This window comes from Sebastes fasciatus, chromosome 6 (genome assembly GCF_043250625.1).
Source record: "Sebastes fasciatus isolate fSebFas1 chromosome 6, fSebFas1.pri, whole genome shotgun sequence".
In the NCBI taxonomy this organism is placed as follows: Eukaryota; Metazoa; Chordata; class Actinopteri; order Perciformes; family Sebastidae; genus Sebastes; species Sebastes fasciatus.
In genome coordinates, this window is record NC_133800.1 from 35,121,369 (window position 1) to 35,142,231 (window position 20,863).

Sequence of the window (20,863 nt, forward strand, 5' to 3'; positions counted from 1 at the left end):
CCGCTGCTGCTCAGAGCAACCTGTCGGGAAAGAAGACGCTATCAATTTACTGGTAGAGATGAGACTAATTATCATCAGATCCTGTGAATCTTTCCACAACTTCTCTCTCACATAATACAGCAAGGATTTGCGCTGATATTGATCTTTTTCTGAAATGAAAATTGATCCCAGATTGTACAAAGGACTAAATTATTACTTTTGAGCCCTGATAAGAAGAGGATTGGCCAGGGGGGGGAATATAATCAAACAAAAGTTAGTAAATATGAATTGTAAGCATCATTAAACCAAAGACTTTGAAATCAACCTTACAAAAGCCCAACTCTAATTCACACTAGATCCCTAAAATACAGAATAATAATAATAGTGAGGTCACAATCGTGTTTTTGTTGTGTGTGTGTGTGTGTGTGTGAACGAGGCTGCCTCGCTCAGCTCTGCAGGACTCAAACCGCGTCGTTGTTGTAGTTTAAGGGGAACAAAACCCAGCAGGATTCATGGAATGTGCTCCAGACTGCAGAAACTCAGTGAGTGATGGGTCTGGATCCCAGAACAAACAGTACACACCTCCCCGAGACCTCCGACCCACCACCACCACCCATCACCCATCACCACCACCACGCTCCACCTCCTATGTTTCACTGTTTAAACGAGATGTAAGCTGCTTGTTTTGTGGCACAAAGCACTTACTCACATTAGGGGGGGACGTTTCTGCTCATGTCCTACAGTTTTTATTTAAATGTCTTGTTAGTGTCGGTATGAATGAGCTACCAGAAAAACTGCTTCTTTTTGCTCTTCTTCTGGAGTGTTTCTCTCTCTGCGCTGTTATCTGTCCTCCTCAGATAAACAACAAAACCCTTATCGAGGTGAAAAGCAGGTCTGAAGCGTATCAATCTGAAGGCTGTTGACATGAAACTGCGGAAAAACACAACTAGCGTGGAATTCAGTCTGTTTGTTTGCTTTTTCAAACCATTTATTTACCCTCAGCGGGGGGAAGCTATAGGCTCTATATAAGTGAGCCCAAACAGGCCTATAGCTTCCAGCGAGGACACCGAGTTCATGTTTTCAGTATTGTTTATGGAAGTTTGTGGATTTTTATTACAGATTAAATACGCATGGTGGGATTCTTGAAGGCTTAATTGGATATTCTAGAAAGTCACTATCTTTAAATGTCACCGTTTTAGGAAAAATAATTGAGTTAAATCAAAATTACCCTGTGACTTTTCTTAACCTTTGACATAATGTCAGGGACTCCTTCAACCTAAACAATAAAACCGGTTGTTTGTCAGAGACCTTTTGGGGTTTGTTGACATCTAAAATTTTAAAATTTCTAAAAAGTTTAGACTCCAAAAATACTTTTTTTAAAGGTTCCTTGTGGAGTTTTGTCCACAGTGAGGCCATGTTTTGATGAGTTTTGATGGTCCCTGTTTTATTTGTGTGAAAGTGATTGCACATAAGCAATATGTAATGTGCATTTGTGCTGAAGTTTGCTGTTCTACTGTTGACAGTTGGTGGTGCCAAGAAACGTAGCAGCAGCAAAGTCAAAGGAGGAGAAGATATCTAGGTAGCCAACTTGGCTGCAAATGTTTTAGGAGGGAAATACATTCAACATGTTTGTTAGGCCTCCAGGATGCACATGATACACTGGATGTAAACATCACTGTGTTTGTTTCAGTGGGTCTGAGAAGTGAAGCCGACGCTGAAGTGCCTTAAACCTGCATTCTCTCTAACAGCCAGCAGAGGGCGACTCCTCTGGTTGCTAAAAGAAGTCTGATTGTCTAGAAGTCTATGAGAAAATGAGCCTACATCTCACTTGATTTATTACCTCAGTAAACATTGTAAACATGAGTTTATGGTCTCAATCTCTAGTTTCAAGTCTTCTTCAATACAGCATGATGTTCATTTAGTAAATTATGGTCCCATTTAGAGTCAGATAGACCATAAAGCAGGGGATGCTTTAGGGCGGGGCTACCTTGTGATTGACAGGTTGCTACCACAGCGTTGTCCGTGTTTTCGTCTTACAACTTTAACCCTTTAACCCTTTAAACCTTTAACCGTGTGTTTTCACGTCATCAAAGTTAATTATAACATTTTGGTCACATAAAAATGTCTCATTCAGTGTTCGGTTGTACTTAACTCCATCCTCTCGTGTCATTTCTGTTTGCAAACAACCAGGATGACGACGCCCAAAAACACAGTCCACAGTCCACAGACCACTGGGTGACGTCATGGTAACTCAGTCCTCTTCTTATATACAGTTTGTTTAAAAAACTCTGCTAGGTACCTTTAAGGTTTGGGAACAATCATAGTTTCAAGAAACCAAAACTGCTGATAGGAGACAGGATGTGAACGTCTGTCTCTTGAGTTGACCTCCTCACTAAGACATTTTTGTGGCAAAACATCTTCAAGTTATTTAGTTATTATCTAAACAGCCACAAGAGGTCCTCGTCTTGGCTGGGTTAACCTGTCAGGTGGCTCCAGGCCGGGGCAATGACCTCTACCGACCCCCCACCTACTGCCCTCCATGCAACGTCGTCTCCAGTGTTATGCTGGCATAATACTTTATTTGTGTTGTGGTAATTTGATTCAATTTTATTAGGAATATGCATCGTGTGACCACAATATAAACTAAAATAATAAAACTCTTAAAACTAGATGACACAGGGTCCCGCTACAAGACATGGCCACAACTTTAGCGGTGAAATTATCTAGTTATAATCTGGTGTGGGAATTTATTAATTTATTGTTATTTATTTATTATAATTTTATATTTAAAAATGTTTTATTTATTATATATTTTATTTATTTTAATCATTTATATTTCTTATTTATTCATTTTTTATTAGACTTCTTGTATTATTATTTTTATTATTATTACCATATTCTTTCCTACCTTGTTTTTGAATAGTTTGTTTTTCAATTTACAATTACTATCTGTCATTATATGAACATATTACTTACTACTTACTTAAATTTCTTAAGGAAACTATAAAAAGCATGATAAAAAATTGCAGTTAATCAAATAATCATAATAATTATTGACGTGCAGTGGACCTGGAGCTTTTGTTACCCACTTTTCCCAGTTGGTATCCAGCCCTGGTTATTGTCAGGATAACGTAAATGCAGGTCATTTTAGGTACTTGAACAACTTGTTGAGGACCCGGGTCTTGAACTGTGAGTCACCTGGTCACAAGCCGACCTCCGTCCCCCCGAACCAGACGGTTCAGACCGCCGCTGCCCGCCGCCTGATCCCAATCAGGGAGGTGAGCTGAAGGGAGTGTCAGCTTTCAGGCTCGTAAAACTTTGGCTAATTCTAAGTGGTGGGTGCGCGGGGGAGCCGCCTCCGTCATTTCAAAGAGAGAGATGAAAAAAACGTGTGGTTAAACAAATACCCCCCCCGACTGTGTGTCTAATGGATTGTTTGACCTGTCTGACCCCTCAGCCGAGTTAAACCCTAAATGTGCCTGATTCCCGACAGTTTCACATCAAAGTTCAAGGTCAAACCCAAACAAGAGCATTAGCTCCAGCTGGAATATCCAGTTGAGCTCACTTGTTTACACATATTCTTATTGAATATACTTAAAGAAATTCAAAGGAGAAATTAAATGCCTTGCTCTTAGGAAAGACCTTTACACACCGGGGGGGATAAACAACACGAAAATGTGAAATACTCGCCTGCGAATATTATATGTCACTTTTACTGTGAAAGGTAAGGAAGGAAGGAGAGGATCTGGTCTGCGCTGCCTTTGTCAAGATTGAAAGGAGTAATAAAGTTTGCCGTTTTGGTTCGGTGTGGGAGGATCCCCTCGTGGGAACTCTCCCCAGCGCTGGCTGGCCCTCGCCGGGCGTATTTCCTCCGTAGTGGTGCGCCCCAACCAGCTCTAGATCGGCTTGAAGGTGTCGTTTTACAGCATCCCTCGCCCAGACCTCACTGCTCGCTGCACCTTCTCTCCCTATGGAGAGGTACGGAGCTCCAAGCTCCCGGTGTGACCGTCAACCGAGACTGTCCTCAGCGAGGCGACGTCGGCAACCCACCCGACCCGTCTAGAAACACAGACCCACGCTTTTTGGATGTGGCTTTTTTTGCCGTGTTATCATCATATTCATATTCTTATTCATATCATATTCATATTCATATTCATATCTATACAACCAATGTGTGTTTGTGATTAAATTGTTTACAAGAGCACAAAGTTCTTCATAGATCTAGCCTCTTAGGGCGTTTTCACACCTGTAGTTGGTTTGCTCTGGTCTGAATCAGGGACCAAATTGTTACCATGCTGCATATTGCCTCGAGTTTGGTTTGTGTTCACACGGCAGCGTTTTGGTGCGCAAAGAAACTGCACTCTGATTGGTCAGAATTTCCATGCTGGAAAACTCCCGGAAGTAAACAAAGAAGAGCAGGGTTCGAGTCAACCGATCTAAACAAGGCAGGTGTGAATACGCCCTTAATTTTGCTCTCAAAGTGCTCTCAGATTGATGCATTTTAACGTAAAAAGTTCACATCGTGTTAAATAATCGTGAATCTCAATATTGACGTAAATAATCAGGATTATGATTTTTGCCATAATTGAGCAGCCCTACTTTAACACACAGACAATACTTCTTAGAAGATACATTCATTGTTAGTCTTTTATCTGCACTTTTGGCCAATACTAAAATATAAAATATAACCAACTTTATTCTCCCCTATCCCGTAGTTGAGTAGTACCACTGTGTGAAAATAACCACTCACAAGTCGGCCTATTAGCAGTAAAATGTTTGTTTTACAGGACTGAAAGTAGGAGGGACAGAATACAATATATCCTCTAAAATATGGTGGAGTAAAAGTAGAAAGTATACCAGAAATACCTGACTGTACCGTGCTTAACTACTACAGTGTTTGAGTACAGTACTTGACCCTAATTGCTTTCCACTTTAGCGTTTCTCTCTCCTCAAGTGAAGACGCAGTGTGGTTGAACGTGGTCTTGACGTTGGACTTAAACCCTCAGTGAAAGCGTCCTGACGTCCATCTGGCTCCCCGCAGGTCGCTCCGTGTCAAACTAAAGCACAGTGACCTGGTGGGGGGGTGATGGTGGTGGGTTTGTTGTCAGACTGGAGACGCTGTTCAGACGCTCCGTGTACAGACATGTTCTTCCGTGAATACCGCTGTCAGATCCCCTGCACCGCTGCTCACACATCTTGTCATCACTGTAACCAGAAGCTAGATATGTCCATACTTGTAATGGACGGCCCCTCCACCTCCACACCACCTCCACCGACACACACCTCCCTCACATGTTCCCAGCGTGAAGAAGAAGCCTTCACGAGGCCTTCAGGCTCTTCGTGAGTTTCATGTTTTCATCGCCGGCTTTCTGCACTCTCAGCAGAAAGTGACAGACTAATCGTCCCGGGGGTATTTTTGTAGCGTCGTCACAAAGTCTCCTGACAGGATTTCCATTGTCTGCTCTGAAATTACACATGAGCATGCGAGCACGGACACAACACTTCTATCTGAGCAGCTGAGTCACTGATGTGGGATCAGCTGCCCCGAGATACAAAACAAACTCTGATCATTTGGCTTTTAGCAATTTAAAAACCCTGAAGTTACAAGTTATTGACGTTGAACTTGTGATTTTGCAATGGGCTCAGTTTTAAAACTGCATTTCAAACGACGGACCTCTGCAACATGTCTAACCGTCTTCCGGTGCGCCGTGGCCAGCGCGCGGCGGTGCAGCAGCAGCAGCAGCCAGACGGCCGCCTCACCAGGAGGAGACAGTGAAGAAGAGAGCGAGTAAGAGAGAGTCGGCGTGTTGAGCTAATTCTTGTCTCATTTGTGGTTTGATCAACAGTAAATTCATCTAAACTGGGTTGAAAAACGATGCAGTCTGGTTATATAATTACCAAAAAAACAGGAAGTAAAACTGGCTGGCTGGGGGGCTTTAAATTCAAGTTAACAATGACAACAACAGGGCTTGAGAGAAAGAAACCAGGTGATAATTTGGCTCGACTAGATCGACTGAAATGTTTATTATAATCTGATGACTAAAACAGTTTTCACTGACTAAAACTAGACTAAAATAGTTCAGGTTATCTTTGCCTAAGATGAGACTAAATTGGCCAGACTTGATGATAAAATATGATGATAAAATGAACACTAATAATTTGCATCACATGCCAGAATACATCGCATCCACAGAACATGTGTTTCGAATAAGGAATCAATAACTGCAGCAGAAGTAGTAGAAAAGAACGGATGAAGGGGAAGTGGGTCCAAAAAGGAAATTACAAAAGTTGATTGAAAAATTCCTCCTGAAACTCTCTGAACATCTCTGACGGCTGAGAGCTGAACAAAAGCATCTGAGGGTGCATTCACATTGAAATGAAGTTTATCGGTTGTTTGAAGGAAGCTACAGGTGATTCTGTGAATGCTACTAGCAGAGAAATGGTTAATCATCAACGTGATATCTAGCTGTCTAAACTAGTAACAGTGAATCCGGATGATAGGAAGTAAGTCATAAGTGAGTGTTTATACGAGCAGACAGATAAGGTTTCAATTTGAAGGGTGTGCTCTGATTGAACAAACAGGGACAAAGGATTGCTTACAGTGAGAGAGGATTTATAGTGCCAGATAGGAGGGGGATGTGTGCCATTTTTTCATCAACAAATGCCTCGTTATCTTCCCTCTTACGCTTCTAATCCGATATATCGTCTGGAAATCAGAAACACCCGGCAGTGGAAGGTGATATAAACCATCTGGGCATCTGCTGAAATCTCTTATCTTTCCTGGCACAAACAAAAAACTCTTCCGCTGAGACCTCGCAGATCTTCTGTGCGCGTCTGGCTGCAGGATGACTAACTCATGATTTCCTCGTTATTGTTAATGAGAGCACAGACCCCAGGGGAGTAATAGTTACCAGGCAAATCAGGCTTTCTTTATCTTTAGCTCAAGGCTTTGTGGGCATCGTTATCTGGTAGAGAGAGACAGAGATGGTGAAGGGCGGTTTTAAAAACCACAGTATTAATTGCAGCGGCAGGTTTAAGTCACATCTGGAGCAACACCTGCTGTTTAAAAGTCCATCTCTGATTCCTGAACAACACTTTTTAGGCAGCGTGGCTCTGCTCGTCTTGTCTGTCGGTCACAACTTTGGTCCAGACTGAAATATCTCAACAACTATATAAAATTTAATTAAATTCACATTCATGTTCCCCAGAGGATGAATCCTCCTGACTTTGGTGATCCTCTAACTTTCCCTCTAGCGCCACCTTCGGGTCAAAATTGTAATTTGTCCAACACTTTAACCAACACAGTTTAACCAACTCGTTCTCACTCCCAACTCGTCAAATACAGCCGATTGGTAAGAGCCCACTTCGGCATCGGATACCGACGCATGGAGGCACCCTTTAGCGACAGTATGTGACGAACCGGGCTTTCAGCTAACTCCGATGTAAACCTAATGTAAAAAAAAACGATGTATTCGCCAGTTGGAGTTTATTAATAGCGTGAGAGTCCGCTAAGGGCGGGCAGGAGGGGAGGTAGACGGGTCAAGACTTTCAACCAGGAGACCGGTGTTCGTGTCCTGTCTGAAATGTTTACTTATTTTGTCACGTCAGTCATTGGTCAGGTTGGCATTGGTCAGTCCCGTGGTCCCATTGGTCAGGACGCTGACTTTCGTTGACTTAACGGCAACAGGTGTCGCTGTTAACAAGCAATTTCTGATTCGTACATAGAGTCCCTTTAATAGTGTATTTGGTGACCCATTATTACTTTTGTATCCTTTTGAGAGAACACGCCATCCGTGATCGATAAACTAGTACGGCGGATGGACTCCAGTCCAGTCCCGGTAATGGGCGATGGACTGAAGCGGCGGTATCTGATGAGTTGGGAGTGAGAATGTGTTTTTAGAACGAATGACATTTCCATCAGCCTCAGCTGTACTTTGTGTTTACGGCTGCTGCTGCTAACTTCTCCAGTTGGCGTCTTTGTTTGGGTCGAGAGAAGAGACACAACTTGTGAAATGAATCAAGGTGCCAACTTGGGCTCTCTGCCATCCAGAAACTCAGTGATGTGCTCTTTAATAAACTCAAGTACCAACACCATCCTGCCAAACTCAGCCAGTTAGAATCACCTGAACAGCCCCCCCCCCCTCACCTTGTTAGTGAAGGACTCAGACCGAGGCTGGGGGCTCCTCCCGCTAACTAACAAAGCATCTGCATGTGCTTTTTAACTACACCCCCCCCCACCGTTGTGTCTCATCAGCCACTCACAGCCCGGCGCAGCTGTGACCTAGATCTACTCGATGGGAACCCGGGCCGGCTCTGATGTCACCTTTGCTCTCACGGTTCCCCGACCAATCGCTTCGCCCGAAGACATCGACGTGATGGGGCAAAACAGAAAGGAGAACCGAGGGACTCCGAGTTTATTGACAAAAACAGTTAGCGGTTATAGCTCCCCCTCTTCACTCCAGAGAGAAAACAGGCACTGTGAATCCCGCTTGCCCTGAATGCCACAGACACTGAGGCCTGTCCGGGCCTGTGTAATCACTCACTCTTTTGTCAACAACGGGGGGGAGCAAATTGACAAAACTACAGATTAGACTTTCCAGTGAGATGACCAGCAGACATAACAACGCTGTCATCGCAGGTGCAACACAGCTCTGATAATGTGTTGCTAGGAAAAGGAGTCATTCTTCACGTGTAGAAAGCTGGTTACCTCGACAGATAATCGTCGACAAAGACGTGTTATTACACTACAATGGCCTGGCTTCTGATTACTGTGGATTAAACTGAGGAAAAGTATTTAAAGTATGTGAAAACATAGTGTGGAAACTGATGAATCAACACAAAGGAAGCACGTTAACTGATAGTTATAACAGGATCAGTCCACGCAATGTTTTTGCCCATCGAGATACTCACTTAGACAGATAAGGTTTATGACCCTTTATGACCCTTTATGACACTCATCACCGCTTACATACGTCTACCAGTTGTGACCTTTAGAGTCCTGAAGAAGTAAACTGTCCATTTATTTACAAGACAAAAACAAAGATTGGAGGAAAGTCTGAGATAATAAGCATGACTTTGTGCAGGAAAAATGTTTTCTTTTGTTAATCATTTTGTGACCCCTCAAATTGATCTTGCGACCCTGAGGTTGGGAACCAGTAGTTTAAAGGGACTGCTTGTAACTTCTTACACGTATAAATCATAGCGGGTCGGTGTCCCATGCGTGCTCGCGGGTGGCTACGCTGTACAGACTCAGACTCCAACACAAACTACACGGAAGCACCAAAACCTCTTGGTTGTATCTAGTGAAGCCCGTCTGTTAAACAGTGTTGGCCGCGGTCAGAGGACGCGGGGGAGACCGTAGCTTTGGTCTCCAGGGCCGGAGTCTCTGCTGTACTCTGCTCCTCTGCCTGCCTTCACTCACAAACCGCGCTCGTTCTCGCTCTCTCGCTCCACCTCACACGTGCATGCTGCTCACTCCACACTGCAGAAGAGTTAGTTTAGCTCTGAGAATATCTAGTGAATGTTCAGTGGACATTTGTGCAGAAATAACTGCTGCAGCTCCTCCAGACCAACAGAGGTTTCCCGTGTCTTGTGAAGTGACGGGGCTCCGCAGAGAGAAACGTTATCGTCTCCGACCAAAACTCCGGTGTCTCCCCTGTTCCCTCCGGCCGCAGTTGGGAGGCTGAAGCAGGAAAAGCCAACACTATGATCAGCAGTGATTCATGGAGAGACCTTGGTCTGGTCAGCTAACATTACTGCCAAGCAGCTGAAATATAGAGTGATATTGTGCTTTTATCTGATGTGTCGCCTCACTGTTTTGAGCGATGCTCGTTCATGTCTATTTAGTGCGAGCACAAGCTCGAGCAACAGGATGCTGACTTTCGTTGACTTAACGGCCAAAGGTGTCGCTGTTAACAAGACATTTCTGATTCTTACAAACAGTCCCTTTAAGACCTTCAGGAAATAGTTTGTTCAACTTCACGGTTCTTTACTGGAAGTAAGAGCAACCCTCACCGCTGCATTCTGATACGACTGGTTGTTCTTCCCTGACTTGATGTACCAACCTCGTGGTATTTATTTCTCTGGAACGCTGCTTTGTAAAGCTTTGCTCCAAACAGCTCTCATGATGTGATGATGGCTGATGCTTCAGTACACATCAGTCTCCTAAATATAACGTGCCATCGTACCTAAAAAACAACTTTCTCTGAGACACCAGGACTATTCTCAGTGTAACCGCGACATTCTTTTTTCTGTGACTGTTTGTCTGAGCCGCCCGTTTTGTTTTGATAAATTTCTTATTTTTCTGTGTACCTGTAAACAGGACATTCCTGTGAAGTAGTGTGCACGCTAAACCAGCCTCCTCCTCCTGTGTAAATAACAGTTAGATACAAGAGAAGAGAGGATGCAAACAAGCCTGGATAGTAAATATGATGGGATCCAGAGTTATGGAGAGGAGGTCAGGTGTGCAGACCAGAGTGAGTCTAATAACTGAATGAAATACATGTCAGATAAGAAAGTAAATAAGTCTGAAAAGCCACTGAAACACTTGTGTAACGCGTGCCACTGACGCCGTCATGACGGGTCCATATGGAGGACCCCTCTCTTTTATGGTGTTGTTGACAAAATGCCTCCAAGACCTGTTATTACTGCTTCCTGCCCTGCAGACAGGGGGAACTCGGCAACCTTTATTTTCCTCTCTCTCCTCCCCAGAGATCAGAGCTGGCTGCACCACTGAGGCAAAACCAAAACACTGACTGCTGTCAGAGAACAGAAGACGTCAGGGTTTGGCATGACTGCTCCCAGAGCTGCTGCTGCTCCCAGAGCTGCTGCTGCTGAGCAGACAAAAAATAAATAGTGATGATAGTAATTTCTTCAAAGTAAGAGCAGCTCAACGGCGCTAATTACAGTGACAGGTCAGCTCCTGTGCGCGCGTAAAAATAACCATTTTCTTAAATACAACATTAAGTGTCATTGATGATTCGAGGAAAGGGCTTGCGTGTGCATTGATGTAGGATGCACATGTAGCTGCAGAAAAGTGTTGCGTAAACCTAATAAAAGTATTTCTTCGTGCAAGAATGTGGGTTTACTTTGGAGCAAAGTGACGCATTCTGCTCCAAAGTCTGCACAATTTTAACTATTGTGCATGAGTGTGTGTGTGCATTGATGTAGGGTGCACATGTAGCTGCAGAAAAGTGTTGCGTAAACCTAATAAGAGTATTTCTTCATGCAAGAATGTGGATTTTACTTTGGAGCAAAGTGACGCATTCTGCTCCAAAGTCTGCACAAGTTTATTTTTATTTTATTTATATTTATTTAACCTTCATTTAACCAGGAGTAAAAACTCATTGAGATTAAAAATCTTTTTTCCAAGAGTGTCCTGGCCAATATAGGTAGCAGCACAGTAACATGGTTGCAGACATAAAACAAACATAACATTTTGTAACATTTAACATAACATAACATACAAACATTACATTTAACTATTGTGCATGAGTGTGTGTGTGCATGTGTGCGTGCATGTGTGTGTTTAGGAGGTGGGGGAGTCACACAGAAGAAAAGCCAACACTGCAGATTCCTTTAAAATGCAACAGAATAAATCATCGATTCATTCTGCACCAAAAACATGAATCAGCTCCCAAAGTTCTGCACAAAACTTTGCGACTTTGCAACAAGTAAAAGCAAAAAAAAAAAAAAACTCACCGGTGCCACTTTGTACCTGCTAAAATGCAACAGAATAAATCATGTGCCGAGCGTGGAACAAGTGAAACCAAACCGACTCATTCTGCACCAAAACAAAACATGAATCAGCCTCCAAACTTCTGCACAAAACTTCCTCTTTTTTTTTTTTGGTTGCGACTTTGCAACAAGTAAAAGCAAAACAACCAACTCACCGGTGCAGCTTTGTACCTGCTGGATGATCCGTGCACTGGAAGACAAAGCGTGCTCGGGAGGCATTGCAGCGCTAAGATGCAGCAGCAGCAGCACACAGCCAGAGACGTCCGCATCCTCGCTGCCGTGGAGGTGGAGGTGGTTGATGGTGGAGGTGGAGGTGGTTGGTGCACAGGCAGGCTGGATTTGTTGCAGCTGTGAGCTGTGCGTAAAAGCCTGGAGTCACTCGGCTGCAGGGTCTCCAGGGCTCCTTCTCTTTAAATAGACTCTGATTTCTTTGTTCTCCTAAAGGTTGTTTTTTTTCCTCCTCATACTTTTTTTTTTTTACAGCCCAGGGCTGATAATACCACCAGCTACCATGTGACTCTTAACCCTTTCTCTGCTGCATGCCCTTCAACTCAAAACAGATGATGATGGCTGTGCGTTTTTCACCCACCTGTGGTTCTGGATTTTTATCAACATCACAAAAAGGAACCCAATGTTAAGTTATTTAATACTTGTGTATAAAATACACACAGCGTCACAGTGACACAGCATGTAGTGGTAGGAACACTGCAGCACATATATGGAGATATTATAGGATTATTACTAGAACACAATCACCTACAGTAAAAACTAACCAGCCAACCATAAAGCACTCTACAAGTCTATTTAAATCATTTTTAAGAGGAGAAAAATATAGTCAATGTTAAACAGTGCAGATGTGTGAATTAAAGGGACTATTTGTAACTTTCAGAAATGCTTGTTAACAGCGACACCTGTGGCCGTTAAGTCAACGAAAGTTAGCGTCCTGTTGCTGGCGCTCGCTCGCTCTAAATAGACACGAACGAGCATCGCTCAAAACAGTGAGGCGACACACGTCAGCTAAAAGCACAATATCACTCTATATTTCAGCTGCTTGGCAGTAATGTTAGCTGACCAGACCAAGGTCTCTCCATGAATCAATGCTGATCCTAGTGTTGGCTTTTCCTGCTTCAGACCCGCTGCTTCAGCCCGGGGCTGAAGCAGGAAGAGAAACGTTATCGTCTCCGACTGCACCCGCAGGGAGACACCGACGATAACGTTTCTCTCTGCGGAGCTCCGTCACTTCACAAGACACGGGAAACCTCTGTTGGTCTGGAGGAGCTGCAGCAGTTATTTCTGCACAAACGTCCCCTGAACATTCACTAGATATTCTCAGAGCTAAACTAACTCTTGCAGTGGAGTGGAGTGTGCGCGCATGCACGTGAGGTGGAGCGAGAACGCGCGTGTTGTGTGAGTGCAGCGCTACTGCAGAGCCATCTAGCGGCTCAAAAAGCACCGGAGTTTCATCTCTTTCATCTTTTCCTCGTGTTATCTTTGCTTCTCTACTCTTTGTCCACACCTCCAGATTTTTTTACTTTTCAAATTTGTAGTCTTCAATCGCCGCTGACTCAAGTGACATCACTTGAGGACATTTATCAGACTTCACACAGTGTCCTCTGGAGACACTAAACTACTTTTAAAACATGTGCAGTAACACCTGGAAACTGACTTTGACATGTAAAATTGGTGGCGCCAGAGAGGATTAGCTTAGCTTAGCATAAAGACTGGAAGCAGATGGAAACAGTTAGCCTATACCAGCGCCCCTAAAGCTCATTAATTAACATGTTACATCTCGTTTGTTTAATCCAAACAGCTGAGACGCTGCTGGATAAGTTGTTCGTCGAGTTCCAGCATTTTACTTGTTACTTGCATGTTAAAAAACACAAATTGTCTTTCATACATTTCTATTTTTGTACGGATTAAACCAACAAGATGATCATTAGTGAGCTGTAGAAGTGAAGATAAGTTAACCACCTTTTGTTTGATCAATCTAACATTAAGCAACGAAGCAAATACTTCTCAAAATGTCTAAAAAGAGGAACAGTCACGATGTGAACTGACTTCAAAGGGGACATAATGTGTAGTTTTTATGAGAATAAAAGGAGTGTGTGTGTGAGAAAGAGAGAAAGATCTGCTGATTTATTTTCGCAGCTGTACCGAGTCAGACCCACTGGAGGTTTCTGACCCACCTCCGTCCCTTTGTGACGGAAAAAAACTCCTCTGTGAGTCAGTTTGAGATCATTTCTATAATTACAACCACTAATAGCTGTAAAGAATTTAGCGGAGCTTTACTATGTAATGGCTGACAGGTTGCTGAAGCTTATTTGGACATGAAAAAAAAAAGGGGCTCTAATAAAATGTGATTGCCTGACGAGGAACTGCCAGCCCTGCACCACATCAGGCGCGTTATCTTCTGAGTGTAATGAAAGAGAAAAAGGGAAAGGCTGCATGAGAAAGTGTTATTTCTGAACAGGAGACTATAATTAATGTCACCGGATGCAGATGTGTTACGTACATATGGAGGCCAATTAGAGACACTGGAGTGGTCAGATGTCTTCACCCTCTTATTTAAGTTGTTGGGTGACATCAGATAGAAACACAATAACATGTAATAACTGTAATAATCATGCATTATGTGTCAACAGTTTTATAGTACGCAGACTCATATCTTCGTGACATATTGGTCCAAAAACAAAAACAGCTACAGAACATAATAAATAACATCTTATTACCCACAATATAGTTTTACAAGAAAATACTGTTGTATTTTGCAGTGGCATGCATAGAGTATGAATGACACAGCAATTTCTAAGTCATTTTGCATGCCTTAACAACACCGTTGTTGCTTTTGGCGTGCCATGTGTACGCCGTGTAGTTTGTCCTGACTGGAGTATAAACACATCTGTGTGAATATGCTACGCTCAGAGCTAGTGACGTAGAATAAAAAGTGAGAAAGACTGCTTACGGCGGACAGGAGGGGAGGTGGACGGGTCCAACAAACACAGGACTTTAGACCAGGAGACCGCTGTTTGTGTCTCAAAGTGTTATTGAGTTATTTTGAAGTTATGCATTAGTGTTTACGTGCGTATTTTGCTTTTAGTTTATGTAGTTATTTTAAGCCCAACACTGACGCTTTACCTAAACCTAACTAAGTGGTTTTGTTAAAATGTTGTGTAAGTTAAACGCCTTCCCATGAGATCAGGTTGATATGATAGATATGATAAATACATGTCTACATGACACACAGATGTGCCACACATCATATTTAATTGACTACTCCTTGTGTCTCTTTCTCGCCTCCTCTGCTTGGATCTCAGGTGAGAGGGACTAAGACACAAGGAGAGGAGGCGAGGAAAGGAATCAAGGTTGTACAAACCAGTGGTCAACCTCCGGGTCTGAGAAGTGAAGCCAATGCTGAAGAGCCTTAAACCTGCATTCTTTCTAACAGCCAGCAGGGGGCGACTCCTCTGGTTGCAGAAAGAAGTCTGATCGTATAGAAGTCTATGAGAAAATGAGTCTACTTCTCACTTGATTTATTACCTCAGTAAACATTGTAAAGTCTTCTTCAATACAGCATGATGTGTTTTTGTCTTATGACTTTAACCCTTTCACAGTGTGTTCTCAACCAATGACATCCTTTCTGCTGCGTCTGAGAAAGTTAAACTCGATCACGCTCTATATATTTTTATTGTGTGTTTTGTTATTTATTATTATTGTGTGATATCTTCTGTTATTTGACTCTGAACTTTCCACAAACTCTTTTTATTCTCCCGTGAGTTAGCAGACTTGAAACCGCTCTCCTAACTCTCAGAGTAACCTGCGCCGGCCATTGTCTTCACGTGAATTATATAAACAAGCTATCTCGTGTTCCCCCCACAGATGGTCCCAATACGTTTTCCTCCTCAGTACTTTTTTTACAAGAGGTGGCGGCGCTCCAACACATGACAGCAGCTCTCAATTAGAAAAGAAATACGCCTCGAAATCAGGATCCAAGTCACTGCCAAGTCCAATAAACACACATACTGGGATCTGTGTAAGTGACACTGGTGCAGGGAAACGCTGAAAACATAACATGCTGATTGATGTAGAAGGATGTAATTTAAAGCACGTTAAAAGGACACCCATTCAAAAATAATGGCTATACATGTCGGTATAATGTGACACGAGGTTAATCAGTAAAAGGATATCAGAGACTACAGTACAGGTGCAGCCACTGCAAACGTCTAAATGGCAAAATACATGGCTAAATGTTCATTTATTTTATTATTATTATATTTTTTATACATTTAAATTATATTTATATTATATTTATATTATGTTTATATTATATTATATTATATTTATTTATATTCATATTATTATTATTATTATTATTATTATTATTTATATTAGATTATTATTATTTTTAATTAATTTATTTTTTGTATTTTGGTGACCTGGATAAAAGTACTGATTGTGCAGTAAAATGTTACGATGCACACTGAAATATGAACCTCTGGAAAGGACGTGTTACATACTTAATGCTGCAGAGTATTTCAGGGTAAATACCCTTCATGTAGACTTTAATCATTTAATATCCATGTGCACATTTTTATTGTTTGAAACATAAACATCAACATAATAATGATCCCAATCTGACACCTGCGAGTTGATTCCAGGCTTCCTTCCAACCCGTTGTGTTACCGTCTCTCTGTCCAGTTGAAATGAAGCTCTTCAGATGAAAAGATTTAGTGGTTTCCATCTGGTCCTAACGCAGCAGCTGTTGGTCCGACATGAATGGAATCTGTTTATCACGTGCGCAGATTATCATGATGGAGCTCGGTGTTTTTCTTTTTGGTAGAAATACAAAAAACTTTCTTTTTTTTACACAAACAAAAGTGCACAGCGAAGCTTTCCAGTGAGGTAACGCTGAGTCGGTGTGATGGGGGTTGTTCATGCCAAGGACTTGACTTGGTTAACCCTCGATACATCTGCCCATGTACACACCTTTTCTTAGGGCTGTCAATCTATTAACATATTTAATCGCGATTAATCACACATTTTTTATCTGTTCAAATTGTACCTTAAAGGAAGATTTGTCAAGTAATTAACACTCTTATCAACATGGGAGTGGACAAATATGCTGCTTTATGCAAATGTATGTATATATTTATTATTGTAAATCAATTAACAACACAAAACAATGACAGATATTGTCCAGAAACCCTCACAGGTACTGCATTTAGCATAAAATAATATGCTCAAATCATAACATGGCAAACTCAAGCCCAACAGGCAACAACAGCTGTCAGTGTGTCAGTGTGCTGACTTGACTATGACTTGCCCCAAACTGCATGTGATTGTGATGAAAATATCTGAAAAAAGTCTAATAAATGTCTGAAAAAAAATTTAAAAAATGGTTTTAAAAAATATTTTTGAAAAGAAAAGTTCGGAAAATGTAAAAAAAGAAAGAAAAAAGTGTCCGACAAATGTCCCAAAAAAAGTCTAAAAAAAAGGTAAAAAAAAAAAGATGTCAAGAATAAGTCTGAAAAATTTTACAAAAATAAATTTCACGAAAAAGTCAGAAAATGTCCAAAAAAATGTTTAAGAAATGTCAAATTTTTTTTTTAAAAAAAGTTCGGTAAATGTAAATAAAAAAAAGTCAAATGAAAATGTCAGGCAAATGTCCTAAAAAAAATTCCAAAAAATGTTTAGAAAATGTAAAAAAAAATTTTAAAAGAAAATTTGGAAAATGTCCAAAAAAAAAAAAAAAAAAAAAAAAATGTCAAGAATGTAACAAAAATAAATGTCGCTAAAAAGTAAAAAAATGTGTCAAATATTTGTTTTGGTTTTAAAAAAAAAGTTCGGTAAATGTAAATAAAAACAAAGTAAAAAAGAAAAATTCTGGCAAATGTCCCAAAAAAAATGTTTACAAAATGTCAATTTTTTTTTAAAGAAAATTCGGAAAATGTAAAAAAAAAAAAGTAAAGAAATGGTAGGCAAATGTCCTAAAAAAAAAAAAAAATAATGTAAAAAAAAAAAAAAAAACTGAAACTAAATTATTTCTATTTTATTGTCATCATTTTAATGACTCTACCAAAATGGCCTGTGTTGAACAATAAAAAATATTATAAATATGCGTATTATTATACCTATTTACCTACTTACTTATTTATTTACTAAACCATTTTGACTTCTATTTAAGTGATCGTACTGGGAGATTGATTTTTACCTTGAAAAAAGTCATCCTCTGATTTACCGACGTCTCTTTATACATCCATGACCACAGACTCATTGGCGCTTTCAGTCCAAAATGGCTGCAGCGCTATCGCAGCGCAATCTAGTGGCTGTTGTCAAAAAAGCACCGGAGTTTCTCCTCTTTGCTTCATTCAGGCTCATTGATGTGTTTTAATGGATCTCTATGGCTCAGAGGAAGAAGAGATATCAGGCTGTGATCCACACACAATAGTTGTTAGAAGATGCATTCATTATTGTTTTGTTCTTTTAATGAGATTTGTAGTAAATCTAGAATATCACTAGACTTTAAGAGACTTCATTAAAGTGTCCGGTGGCTGTTTGTAGTTGCAGGGTGGTCTGGTGGTTGATAGATGGTCCGCTCATAAAAAAAGGTCACAGGTTTGATCACTGCCACAGCTAATGTGTCCATGTGTCCCTGAATTAAACACTGAGCCATTGTGTTAGAGCTCGGAGTATAAATCTCAGTCGTGGACAGAAAATGTCGTCTCGCTTTTTACGGCAACATCCAGCCGTAAAAACTCTGACATGTGATATATATAAGTTTGAGCTGAAACATCTAACGTACGTTATCTGTGGCAGCAGATCTGGCGGCTGAAGTCGCTCTCATCAGACGGAGCGCTCCACATCGCAGCGGTACTCTGCCCTGTAACGAAGGACTGGAGTCCAATCATACGCTTCCTGTCATTATGATACCTCCTGTTTAAAGTGAAACCCTGAACAAAGGTTAGGCTAAATCCGCTCTGCCTGAGAAATCCATTTTTCATACGGCTGGTTATGGGTTCGTGTCAGCCACACTTTTTCGAAACAAAGACCACATGTGTCCATTTAATGCGAACCAGACGCGTGGATGGAAGTGACTTGCCTCCAGCTGCCTGCCTCCTCTGGCTCTGCGGAGTGAGCTATGAAAAACCGCCCTGGCGGGGGGTTAGGGGGGGCGCAGTGGGGGTTATTAGTGGGTTTAACCCTCCTTCTCCTTCTGGGGTGACCCCGGGTGACCCCTGGAAGGCCTCGCCACAACAAAAAGGGCCAAAAGGGGCGACGGCGGGAAGAATGGAGATCAAAACAGAGCCGGAGAAGTGTGCTGCTGCTGCTAATCTGGGTTCCCTTCAAGGATGTCAGACATCAGCATCCTCTGTGGTCAAATAATGAGTTTACATCAGCAGACATCACTTTACTGCAGTTTGGTAAAAAATAAAAAGAGTTTTGATTGGCAGAGTGGTTGAAATATTTTGCCTCGGGGACGATAAGCTCGCTTCAACTGTGGCATTAAGATAAAATACCTGCAGCTGGTGCAGAAATCTCACACTATTTAAGGCCGCTTTTATAAAGGGATTTACAGCGTTAAAGTGGCCTTATTGTACTTTATGGTAATTCAATCTTCATAGGTTTTATTCAGCCCGGTCGCACGACAAGGTGTATGCAAGTTAAAACCGTGTAAATAAGAACGCCGTTCTAGCTTTAGTCGTGTCATTTGTACGCCTGCAGCGACTGCAATGTAAACGCATACGTGCAGCAAACCATATGGTTAGTTTTGAGGTATTTATCCAGCCCGTTCTCATTCTCAGGGCGTCAAATACCAACGCTTAGACACGGCCGTTGGCGTGTGATACCACCGCGCAAGGCAGACTTTAGCGTTTACCGGGCGTTCTATTACGTACGATGTAAATGTACCATCCGCAGCAACAGTAACGCTCAGGGAAAAAGCCTCGAGGAGTGACTGTGGTGACGTATTTTTTTTAACTTCTTTTTATTTCCTTTCAACAGGTCCAGTCGTACAGCACAATCACATGTTTTAACACGACACAACAGGGTCATAAGTGTCCTTAGGAGGCGAGCCAGTGAGCTTCGGCGTCCCCACAATGTCCACACATTGTTCCATTAAGTAGGAATGAGTAATATTTTTCGTCCATAGGCCCAGGGGGGAAAAATAACATGTTTATTTATATTATATTAGGAGAGAAGAGGAGATAAGTAAAGAAAAGGAATTGAAAAAGAATAAATAAATAGATAAATAAATAAAAATAAAATAAAAATCAGAGATAGAGTTAGAAAATAAAAGTGACGTAGTTTAAAGAGCAGAAAAAACACACTAATGGTGGGTGGGTTCTGTTCATATCCTGTGCGCATTAAGTTTCACTTTCTTGTACAATCAGCTCTTCTTCCGTGTTCACAACATTCAGTTTTCACTTTACAAACGTAGTCGTTTTAAGTCCAAGCATGTAGTTTTTTCTTAATCCTAACTATGGTGGTTTTGTTGCCAAAATCTAGCGTGACGTATGTGACGAGTGAAGATGAGAACATGTTGATTTATCAGAGATAGTTCCCTTTTGGTAACTTTAGAAATGCTCATACAGGAAGTTCCTGGCAGCCTGGGAGAAAGTAGTAGAGTAAAGGAAGTCCTCATCACTGCAGACACACGCAAGTTGGTTTGTAGAGATTACCGCTTGTTTTTATTTGTCTTCAGATTGTAAAAAGTGGTTCTGGATTGTATTTTTTTTTTTTACAAATCTTTGGTAATTGCTAAAACTGTCTCCCCCGAACCAATTTGGTGTGCGCTTTGGTTGAATTTGCATCATTTCTGGCTATCACAAAATCTTTTTTTTATTTTTTTTATTTCACAATACAAAATAGAAAGATGAAAAAAATCTGAGCAAAATACCAACAGATTTAAACACAAGGAACGAGTTGTACATAAACAACAGAACCAAACAAACCAAGAGCTTTATGATGTGGCTCTTCTTGAGGTAAAAACACCACAACTCAGGATCAAAATAACTACAGACAGCAGGTCACAATACGGTTATAAATGATGGATTTAAAAACACGCTAAGTGTTGATGTCAAAGAGGAATGCCTGGGTGAAAAATATTGACTTGCTTGGACTGATTGTTATATTTATTTATTTATTTTTTACT

The 20,863-nt window shown here is 41.4% G+C and overlaps 1 protein-coding gene across 1 annotated transcript in view; it reads right to left on the reverse strand.

Moving 5' to 3' along the window:
* Positions 1-12,165, reverse strand: part of mmp11a (matrix metallopeptidase 11a) — a 37,448-nt gene extending 25,283 nt beyond the window's left edge. Inside the window, exon 1 of the mRNA XM_074639815.1 lies at positions 11,871-12,165. Coding sequence (XP_074495916.1) covers positions 11,871-11,984 — 114 coding nt within the window. The 5' untranslated portion in view covers positions 11,985-12,165. The remainder of the gene's footprint in view (positions 1-11,870) is intronic.
* Positions 12,166-20,863: the final 8,698 nt, after the last annotated feature.